At 37.9% G+C, this 12257-nt stretch overlaps 1 protein-coding gene across 1 annotated transcript; it reads right to left on the reverse strand.

Moving 5' to 3' along the window:
- Positions 1-6497: 6497 nt before the first annotated feature.
- LOC113111193 (mitoguardin 1-like) lies at positions 6498-9613 on the reverse strand. Its single transcript, XM_026275722.1, has 4 exons — positions 9510-9613; positions 8994-9153; positions 6844-7012; positions 6498-6643 (listed from the first exon to the last, which is right to left on the reverse strand). The coding sequence occupies exons 2-4, from the start codon at positions 9093-9095 to the stop codon at positions 6498-6500; spliced, it is 417 nt and encodes a 138-aa protein (XP_026131507.1). The 5' UTR covers positions 9096-9153; positions 9510-9613.
- Positions 9614-12257: the final 2644 nt, after the last annotated feature.

Consider the following 12257-nt stretch of genomic DNA (forward strand, 5'->3'; position numbering starts at 1 on the left):
TCCGTTGAAAGTGTATAGGTGGCGCTATAGAGCCATTCTGCCACACCCGGTGGAATATTGGCCTTCAGATCTGTTCAGGCCAGGACTCTTTTCACACATGTGAAGTTTGGGGAAGATCGAACATTTTATTCCTGAGTTATAACATCTTTTATTCCCATGGCGAGACATCGAACTTCGTCGCGGCGCCATGAACACGCCTTCTAACGAAAACTCAAGATCTTCACAACTGAACATCGCACAGGCCTTTAGATCAGACTGACCACAAAAAAGACATTGATGTCATAAAATTTCTAGGAGTAGTTCGTCGCAGCGTAAAATATGTCACTTCCTGTTGCCAATAGGTGGCGCTATGACTATAACTGAATATGGGCATGTCAATCTGTTCAGGTTCGGAGTCTCATCAAACATGTGAAGTTTGGGGCAGATTGGAAATTGTATGTCTGAGTTATAGCAACTTCATTTTTCATGGCGAATCATCGAAATTCGCCAGGCCGCCACGGACACGCCCTTCAACGAAAACTCAAGATCTTCGCAATTTAACATCGCAAAGGCCTTTAGATTAGGCATACCAAATTTAGTGTTGATTTGAAGAAATCTCTAGGAGGAGTTCGTTAAAATACAACATATGGAAATGACCAAAATTACACAAAATTTGCTCATAATATTACAAATAACCGACTTCCTGTTGGTTTAGAATTTTGCTCCAAGAGTCTTTTTTGTAGGTATTGGTGTGTTACATATGTGTGCCAATTTTCGTGCATGTACGTGAAACATAGCTCGAAGGCTGTTGATTTTCTTCGTATAGGTGGCGCTGTCGAGCCATTTTGCCACACCCTCTTCTGAATCCTATATCAGACGAAAATTTTCACCTGGTTTTACGCGTGTGCAAAGTTTCATGACTTTTTGAGCATGTTTAAGCCCTCAAAAATGCGATTCATTTTGGAGAAGCGGAAGAATAAGAATAATAATAATAAACAGAGCAGATACAATAGGGTCCTCACACCATCGGTGCTCGGGCCCTAATTAAAGCTGCAAGCAGCGATGAACGGGCCCTCGCACCCAGGCACAACGCCATTGTGTGGCTTTAGTAAAAAGGTGAACGTTGAGAAATATGCATTTAAACTCATAAATATAAGTGCAATATATCAAAGTTTATTCCATATGTGTGCCAATCTTCCTTTTGCCAGCAGGTGGCGCTATCGTTATAATGGAATATTGGCCTTCAGATGTGTTCAAGCCAGGACCCTTATCACACATGTGAAGTTTGGGCAAGATCGGACATTTTATGCCTGAGTTATAACATCTTTTATTCCCATGGCGAGACATCGAACTTCGTCATGGCGACATGGACATGCCTTTTAACAAAAACTCAAGATCTTCACAACTAAACATCACACAGGTCTTTAGATTAGACTGACCACAAAAAAGACATTGATGTCATAAAATTTCTAGGAGTAGTTTGTCACAGTGTAAAATATGTCACTTCCAGTTGCCAATAGGTGGCGCTATGACTATAACTGAATATTGGCATGTAGATCTGTTCAGGTGTAGAGTCTTATCAAAAATGTGAAGTTTGGGGCGGATTGGACATTGTATGTGTGAGTTATAGCACCATCATTTTTCATGGCGAATCATCGAAATTTGTCAGGCCGCCATGGACACGCCCTTTAACGAAACCTCAATTCCTTCGCAATTTAACATGGCAAAGGGCTTTAGATTACACTGACCAAGTTTGGTGTTGATCTGAATAAATCTCTAGGAGGAGTTCGTTAAAATACAACCCCTGAAAATGACAAAAACAACACCAATTTTGCAGGGAAAATTAAAAATAACCGACTTCCTGTTGGGATTCGGGTTTCGTACCAAGAGACTTTTTTGTAGCTATTGGTGTGTTACATATGTTTACCGATTTTCGTACATGTATATGACATGTAGCTCGAGGCGCACTCCATTGAAAATGTATAGGTGGCGCTATCGAGCCATTTTGCCACACCCAATGGAATATTAGCCTCCAGATGTGTTCAGGTCAGTACTCTTATCAAACATTTGAAGTTTGGGCAAGATCTGATATTTTATGACTGAGTTACAACAACTTCTACTCCCATGGCGAGACATCGAACTTTGACATGGCGCCATGGACACGCCCTTTAACGAAAACTCAAGATCTTCTCAATTTAACATCGTACAGGCCTTTAGATTAGACTGACGACAAAAAAGACATTGATGTCAAAAATTTCTAGGAGTAGTTTGTCGCAGTGTAAAATATGTCACTTCCTGTTGCCAATAGGTGGCGCTATGACTATAACTGAATATGGTCATGTCAAACCGTTCAGGACAGGAGTCTCATCAAACATGTGAAGTTTGGGGCAGATTGGTCATTGTATGTCTGAGTTATAGCAACTTCCTGTTTCATGGCGAATCATCGAAATTCGCCAGGCCGCCACACACAGGCCCTTCAACGAAAACTCAAAAGCTTCGCAATTTAACATCGCAAAGGCCTTTAGATTAGGCATACCAAATTTGGTGTTGATCTGAATTAATCTCTAGGAGGAGTTCGTTAAAATACAACGCATGGAATTGACAAAAATGACACAAAATTTGCTCATAATATTAGAAATAACCGACTTCCTGTTGGGTTTCGGATTTTGCTCCAAGAGACTTTTTTGTAGGTATTGGAGAGTTACATGTGTATACCGATTTTCATACATGTACATGAAACGTAGCTCGAGGCGCACACCGTTGAACGTGTATAGGTGGCGCTGTTGAGCCATTTTGCCACACCCACTTCTGAAACCCATATCAGACGTAAATTTTCGCCAGTTCTGAGGTGTGTGCAAAGTTTCATGACTTTTCGAGCATGTTTAGGCCCTCAAAAATGCGATTCATCTTAGAGAAGAAGAATAATAATAATAATAATAATAAACGGAGCAATTCCAAGAGGGTCCTCACACCATCGGTGCTCGGGCCCTAATAATAATAAACGGAGCAATTCCAAGAGGGTCCTCACACCATCGGTGCTCGGGCCCTAATTAAAGCTGCAAGCAGCGATGAACGGGCCCTCGCACCCGGGCTCACCGGCAGCGAGTGGCTTTAGTTAATAGGTGAACGGTGAGAAATATGCGTTTAAACTCATAAATATAAGTAGAATATATCAATGTTTATTCCATATATGTGCCAATCTTCCTGTTGCCAGCAGGTGGCCCTATCATTATAATGGAATATTGGCCTTCAGATGTGTTCAGGGCAGGACTCTTATCGAACATGTGAAGTTTGGGGAAGATTGAACATTTTATGCCTCAGTTACAACAACTTCTCTTGCTGTGGCGAGACGTCAAATTTTGTCATGGCGCCATGGACACGACCTTTAACAAAAACTCAAGATCTCCACAATTTAACATTGCTCAGGCCTTAAGATTAGACTGACCACAAAAAATACATTAATGTCAAAAGATTTCTAGGAGTAGTTTGTCGCAGCGTAAAACATGTCACTTCCTGTTGCCAGCAGGTGGCTCTATGACTATAACTGAATTTGGGCATGTAGCTCTGTTAAGGGCAGAAGTCTTATCTAACATGTGAAGTTTGGGGCAGATTGGACATTGTATGTCTGAGTTACAGCAACTTCCTTTTTCATGGCGAAACATCGAAATCTGTCAGGTCGCCATGGACACGCCCTTTAACGAAACCTCAAGATCTTCGCAATTTAACATCGCAAAGGCCTTTAGATTTAACTGACCAAGTTTGGTGGTGATCTGAATAAATCTCCAGGAGGAGTTTGTTAAAGTACATCCCCAGAAAATGGCAAAAACAACACCAATTTTGCAGAGAAAATTCTAAATAACCGACTTCCTGTTGGGATTCGGATTTCCTACCAAGAGACTTTGTGGTAGGTATTTTGTAGGTATCTACCAATGCATTTACTAATGTTAAAAAATTAGACATTATTTTAATTTGTTACCAAATCCTTAAGTAATTAAAAGTGTTTTGTTATAAATTTATTGACCTATAAGCATTTGTGAAATAGTTCTGCTTGCATCACAGCTTGGTCGTCATCTGTGAGCTGAACAGTTTTACTGTTACATCCATGAGATTATATAAATTCAGATTAATGTCAATCACAGGGTGTCAGAGGTCAGTATCAAATGAGTTTGAAATTATGGACCCACTATATATTAAGTGGCCTTAACTACTATGTACTTACATTTTAATTAATAATTTAGTACAATGTACTTATTGTGTACATACATGTTTTTACATTGTACTTATATATATATAAAAAAAAAAAAACTACATGTAATTACATCTGTATTTAATTTCTGTAATTGCATTTATAAATACACTGTTGACCCATACTTTACACCTTAACCCACCCTTAAACTTACCCATACCTCCAACCCTCTCCCTAACCTTACCCCTATCCCACCTCAATAGCAGCAAAAGTGTTTTAAAATACAATATGAACACAATAAGTACATTGTACTTATTTTTTTTATGTAAGTACATAGTAGTTAAGGCCACCTAATATAAAGTGGGACCAAAATTATTATTTGCAGCACAAATAAGTATTTTTAGAATTTTTTTTTTTAATCACTGAAACTGTCAGAAAAGGATAAGGCCTAAGAGATTTCTTAAGCTGTAATGAAAACAGCACAATTAGCAACAACAACAACAACAACAACAAAAAAACAATTTAAAATAATATTTTTTTTTCTGGTGATTAAAGAGATGTTTAAGTCCCTCTCTCTCTCCCTGTCTGTCTGCCACTCAGCTCATGTCAATCCCCCACTCACACTCACACACACACACACACTCAGTCAGCACACATACATTCCTCAAACAGAGGGACAGAGTGAGATGAGATGTCTGACAGTTTTTTAATTTTCTTTTAATCATACAGTGTCGTAAAGTCATGAAACTATGCATATTTCCTCAGAATGATTTGATCTCTGTATGAGAAAATGCTTTTAAGTGTTTGGAAGCTGCAATTTAAAAATACAAGACAGTTAATGATTCCTTTTTTGACTGTCATTTCAAAAAATCACCACAACAAAACCGTTCAAGCTGACCAAAATCCGTTTGCAATTTAAGTTCCTCAATGTTTTTGCAACATGTAGATAAAGTTTGGTGAGTATAGTGAACTTTTCCTCTGAGGAGTATGGATTAAATCACAGCTCAATTTTTTTTCAAAAATCCATAGTCAAATCAAAATAGCCGACTTCCTGTTGGTCGTAGCTGATAACTGTGAATTAGAAAGTTGTCCGTCTTGATAAGAACAATATACGTACCGAGTTTGGTGTCTGTAGCTAAAACTAACCTCCCCACTTTTGACAAAAGGTGGCGCTATAGAGTGCCTCTTCCACGCCCTTGTAAAAGCTTTTTCCATTGTCTAGCTATCAATAATACTGATATGTGTTTTGAGTTTCAGGTAAATCTGAGGTTGTTATCTGCCTCAAAATCACCATGACAGAATATTCACGTTTGACACGTTGCCATGGCAACAATATATAAGATATCAATATTCCCACAACAGGTTCACATCGGCCATGTTTTGTCATTATTCTTATGAAGTTTGAAGCAAATCGAGTAAAAATAAGATGCTGAATTCAAAGCATTTTGAAAATGACTCAATTTCCTGCTGCCAGTTGGTGGCGCTATAACGTTGACTCTTAATAGTCACATATATACGATCGGTATCATACTTCGAACAAACCGATGAAGTTTGATCAAACTCAGGTAATGTATGTGGATGTTATTAGGCATTTCCTGTTTCTAATTTTTTGCCCTAAATTCAACGCCACGCCACGGGCAAACCCTTCGAGATATCAAAAATCCCCTCGCAATTTTTCATCCCCAATGTCTTGAGATCATGTTCACAGAGTTTCGAAGCAAACGGTTGAAAGTCCTCAGAGGAGTATTTCAAATTCCAGAGCATGCTTTTTTTAAACAGCCCTGAATAGCTGACTTCCTGTTGGGCGGAGCCTATGACATAGAGCGCAAAAGTTGTTCAGCTCAATGAGATCTATAAGTGTACTGAGTTTCATATAAATACATGCAAGTGTGTGTGAGCTATGGTTCAAGGTGTCTGACTGTGTTCCAGGGGGCGCTGTAGAGCCCCTGTGCCACGCCCGGGTCCCAGCCTCTGTGGCGTCCTGATGGCCGCAGGTTCCAATGTGTGTGCCAATTTTCAAGAGTTTTTGAGTATGTTAAGGCCCCCAAAAACCCCCGGAAGGTTCATAAAAAATAAAAATAATAATAAGAAGAATAATCCTTAGGGGAACAATAGGGCCCTGCGCCCATTGGCTCGGGCCCTAATAAAAAACAAAGCAGATACAAGAGGGTCCTCGCACCTCGGTGCTCGGGCCCTAATAATAAAAAACAAAGCAGATACAAGAGGGTCCTCGCACCTCGGTGCTCGGGCCCTAATAATAATAATAATAATAATAATAAACAAAGCAGATACAAGAGGGTCCTCACACCATCGGTGCTCGGGCCCTAACTAACTAAAGATGATGACAATAAAACAAGTTGCTTACGGAGGCCAGGCTCAGCAGGGAGCCCGAAAGCTTGCTGTACAGGCTACCACTGGACACCACATTACACGCGTAGCCGTTCTTTGAGCGCAGAGGGAGATTTTGACACTCAAAACCTGAGAAAAAAAATAAAGCCAGTGTATCAATACATAATGGTAGTTATATTTTATTTCATTTTATTCATTTCTTTTAAAATAATGTTACTGAACCCAAATGTTTGAATAGTGTAGTAGCACACTATACATTTTCTCATAAAACGATTTCAACTCTTATAATACTCCTTGTTGTTTAAAGGTGATTTGCGATCGGTTTTTACCTTTTTTCAGTGGGACAGTGTTGAGGAACTCGAACGTTTCCTGTTCTACAGGCGAACCGGCTTTTTTCTTGCCCTTCCTCCTCCTGAAGCGCCGGGCGAGGTAGATAAGGGAGATCGCGCCGAAGGCAGTGGCGGCAAAGAGCTTCTTGGTGCTGGTGCTCAGACTCACCTGCTCAGTGAGAGAAGGGAGAGACATAAGACAACGTTTAACTGTAGATCCAGCGCTCAACTCAAGGCACAGAGATGGAGTGAGAACTGCCGTTAAGAGAGGGTGAGACAGTCAGACGGGGTGACAGCAGGGATTACATGACTGGAACTGACAGCCTGGCATTTAGCTGGGCGTACGGTGATTGGCTTGAGCGATCTGATCTACTGAGCAAGTTTAAGCTAATCGCAGGCACAACATTTATGAGAAGACACATAATACCATCCACTAGTGTCTGTGAGAATGACCTAAACATTGTTAATGAGCAACACTTTCCTCAATTCATGTCCTCCATTAAAAAACAAGAAGAACTCTATACATGACACCATGTAACATGTAGAACAACACTGCCTATTATTAGCAAACAGCGTCGACTTATTTATCCTAGCTGCTACATGAAGCACAGCTACACATGACACAGCTTTTCCTAATTTGGCACCGAATAATGAAACTGAGAACACTTTTCGTGTTTTTTCTTTTTTAGAGCTTGACCATTTCTGGTTGCCTATACATGTACCAAAGCTTTTGTGTTTCCCAGTAGAAAGCCACACCAAAAAGGAATGGAAAACGATCTCTTTGAAGGAATCGGTTTTAAGACATAAGCTTGCAGGCGAGAATAGCAATGCCACCTGTGCTCTGCTAATACCAGTCTATGGCTAAAACCCATCTTCTCCATGGCAGTGAGCTCAGTGCATGCAACACACACATCCCAGCATTCAAAGATCAATCAGACACAGGTGTGAAATCCATAAAACATAACTAAATTGCTCAAAATGGAGATCAAAACAATGGGAATTTGGTGAAAAGCCGAATAGAAGACCATAAGCAAAAACTAGGTTGTGGATTTTCAAACGTATTACTAATAAAAACACACACAAAAAAAACTTTAAGAATTAATACATTCATTGAATATTTTTTACAGCTTCAAAGCTAAAAATGTATCTGTATATAAGTCTTTAACATTGAGGTCTACAGAGACTTGCATATGTTTTATATATATATAGTACAGACCAAAAGTTTGGAAACATTACTATTTTTAATGTTTTTGTAAGAAGTTTCTTCTGCTCATCAAGCCTGCATTTATTTAATCAAAAATACAGAAAAATATGTAATATTGTGACATATTATTACAATTTAAAATTATTGTTTTTAAATGTATTATACTTAAAATTATCATTTATTTCTGTGATGCAAAGCTGAATTTTCAGGATCATTATCACATGATCCTTTAAAAATCATTCTAATATGATGATTCACTGTCAAAGTTGGAAACAGTTCTGCTGCTTAATTTTTTTTCAGAACATGTGATACTTTTTTAGGATACTTTGATGAATAAAAAGTAAAAAAATAAAATAAAAATAAATAAAAAATAAGCTATATTTTTAAAATATAAATATTCTGTAATAAAAATATACACTACTGGTCAGTAATTTTTTTTCTTTCTTTTTTTAAATAAAATCAATACTTTTATTCAGCAAGGATTTGTTCAATTGATAAGTGATAGTAAAGAAAATATATTATTAGAATTTTTTATTTTTTATAAATGCAGTTCTTTTTAACCTTTTATTCATCAAATATATTAGACCGCAGAACTGTTTCCAACACTCATAATAAATCAGAATATTAGAATGATTTCTAAATGATCATGTGATAGACTGGATGTTACATGTGACACTGATGGCTGGAGGAATGATACTGAAAATTCAGCTTTGCATCACAGGAATATTTTTTTTTTAAGTCTATTCAAATAGAAAACTATTATCTTAAGTTGTAATAATATTTCACAATATTACTGTTTTTTCTGTATTTTTGATCAAATAAATACAGGCTTGATGAGCAGAAGAAACTTCTTTGAAAAACATAAAAAATAGTAATGTTTCCAAACTTTTGGTCTGTACTGTATATATATATATTGACGATGTGATAAGCTTAGAACACAGTTTACCTGTGGAAGGGAGGAATAGACTGACAGTGGCAAGTCCATAAAGCGCAGAGCGGCCAGCTTCATGGACACCTGTGTGTTTCTAAACAGGTCCTCGGTCATCATAATGCCATAACCCCTCTGGATCTCAACTGCAGCTCATTCTCCACTTCACCAGGCCAACCTAAAAGAAACACACATTACATTTGTTATATCTAGATGCTGAATTAAGGATCATAACATTACGCATCTATCAGTAGGATTGAGCAGCTGACACTGATTAAGAGGGAGCTAGAGACAGACAGGTGGCATGTTAATGACGAGATCCAATTTTTGTTAAAAACACCCAACGATCATGGCCAAAAAAAAAAAAAAATGGGACCATGAAAAAATGACCCCCATTTATCCCGTTTCGATCGTTAACTCAAAACTGTTAAACAAATTTATAAAACTCATCATCAGAAATACTGAAGTATTGGTACTGACTGAGATTTATAAACTGAGGGCAACAGATAAAAAAAAATGTACTGCAATGCTTACATTTACGCTGTATCTACGAGACACACCATTTGTCCTCCATCACTCACTGCGATAACTGAGCTCACGTGGACTCCGCTAACAGACTCCGCGAATCTGGAACTCACTTCCGGTGCCACTGGGACTCCAAAATAAAAGTTCAGGATACTTGCTTTAACTTGTGGAGCGACTCGGCAGGTTAATTCAAAAAAGATATTTATCTCATCTTTTACTTACTTGCTTTTTTTAAACGAGTGTTTTCCTTGGTTTATATATAAAAAAGGGGTTATTACCGCCAAAGAATTCTATAAATTACTAGATGTTTTAATAATCCTTTCAGGTGTAAATTATTGAATTAAAGAATAGTTTCTTTCATTAAAGCAGCAAAGAAAGTGCTATTTTTTATGTCTTTATTATTACAAACCACAGAACAACATAAAAAGGTTACAAACACACTAATAATAAAAAACAATAACAAAACAACTAATAGCAAAAAAAATGAATAAAAAATTCATTCAAAATATTCAACTGGAAAAAAAAAAGAAACTAAAAGAAAGGCATTACGTTTAATTTTTAAAGATGCTATACGTTTTTTCCATAGCCTATTGCAATAAGCAGTATGAACGAGAGGTTTATTAAGAGTTTTGGTTATTTTTATTACAGTCAAAGTTTTTATTAAGATAAAATACATTATGATATGTTAAATTACATATAAATTATATATAGTAATAATTAATATAGTTATGTAATAATATAATAATAATATGTAAGAAAGTGATCATAATATACGTGTTATAATTCAATGTTTTGAATTTAAATATTTAAATAAATGTAAGCAGTTCTATATTACTAACAATATGACAGCTATGCTTGCTATTACTGTACAAAAAGTGGAATGTTGACATGTTTAGGATGATGATACTAAAAGGTATTTTTTCGTGCTAAAAATATTTTGTACAGCAGGTTTTTTAGCAAGGTTTGATCTTGTTGATAATTCAGAGGTCTAAGAAATGTGATATCTGATGCAGTTGATAGGGTAAATGGAGGAAATTTACCACAAGAAAGTTTTTGTTTGTATTCTTGTAGCAGATGTCCTCAATTTACCCTGTCACATTTCTTAGGCACAATTTACTACACACACACACATATATAATGTAGTATATATACATTGACCAAAATTATAAACGCAACACTTGTTTTTCATGATTTTAATTTTTCATGAGCTAAACTCAAAGATCTAAGACTTTTTCTATGAACACAAAAGACCTATTTTTCTCAAATATTGCTCACAAATCTGTCTAAATCTGTGTTAGTGAGCACTTCTCCTTTGCTGAGATAATCCATCCACCTCACAAGTGTGGCATATCAAGATGCTGATTAGACAGCATGATTATTGCACAGGTGTGCCTTAGGCTGGCCACAATAAAAGACCACTCTAAAATGTGCAGTTTTACTCTACTGGGGGGGGTCTGAAAACCAGTCTGTATTAGCTGTGACCACCATTTGCATCATGCAGTGCAACACATCTCCTTCACATAGAGTTGATCAGGTGGTTGATTGTGGCCAGTGGAATGCTGTTCCACTCCTCTTCAATGGCTGTGCAAAGTTGCTGGATATTGGCAGGAACTGGAATACGCTGTTGTATACGCTGATCCAGAGCATCCCAAACATCCTCAACGGGTGACATGTCCGGTGAGTATGCTGGCCATGCAAGAACTGGGATGTTTTCAGCTTCCAGCAATTGTGTAAAGATCCTTGAAATATGCGGCTGTGCATTTTCATGCTGCAACATGAGGTGATGGTCCTGGATGAATGGCATTTCGTCACTGTATCTCTGTGCATTCAGAATGCCATCAATAAAATGCACTTGTGTTAGTTGTCCATAACATACGCCTACCCATACCATAACTCCACCGCCACCATGGGCCACTTGATCATCAGCAAACGGCTCACCCACACGACACCATACATGCTGTCTGCCATCTGCCCTGTACAGTGAATACCAGAATTCATCCGTGAAGAGAACACCTCTCCAAAGTGCCAGACACCATCGAATGTGAGCATTTGCCCACTCAAGTCGGTAACGATGAAGAACTGCAGTAAGGTGAAGACCCTGATGAGTACGACAAGCAGCAGATGAGCTTCCCTGAGATGGTCTCTGGCAGTCTGTGCAGAAATTCTTTGGTTATGTAAACCGATTGTTGCAGCATCTGTCTGGGTGGCTGGTCTCAGATGTTCTTTGAGGTGAAGATGCTGGATGTGGAGGTCCTAGGCTGGTGTGGTTACATGTGGTCAGTTGTGAGGCTGGTTGGATGAACCGCCAAATTCTCTGAACAGCCAAAGATTGCTTATGGTAGAGAAATGAACATTCAATTCATGGGCAATAGCTCTGGTGGACATTCCTGCAGTCAGCATCCCAATTGCATGCTCCCTCAAAACTATATATATATATATATATATATATATATATATATATATATATATATATATATATATAATATAGCAATTTTTATTTACTGTATTTTTATTTCCTCTTATGTTTGGTATGCAGCACTTTGGTTAGCCCTCGTGATGTTATATGCGCTATAAATAAAGTATACCTACTTTAATGTATTTTACATCAACGAAATAATTTTACCAAGTCCTAACAGCTCATCTTCTTACGTAATGTTCTTGACTCTATAGCCACACGGGGGCGTCTGGGCTGGGATGGATGATGGATCCCGCTCGGTGTCGTCTGTGAGTCGTTCCGCGCGTCCTCACTAGGAGGCA

Source organism: Carassius auratus, chromosome 2 (assembly GCF_003368295.1).
Source record: "Carassius auratus strain Wakin chromosome 2, ASM336829v1, whole genome shotgun sequence".
In the NCBI taxonomy this organism is placed as follows: Eukaryota; Metazoa; Chordata; class Actinopteri; order Cypriniformes; family Cyprinidae; genus Carassius; species Carassius auratus.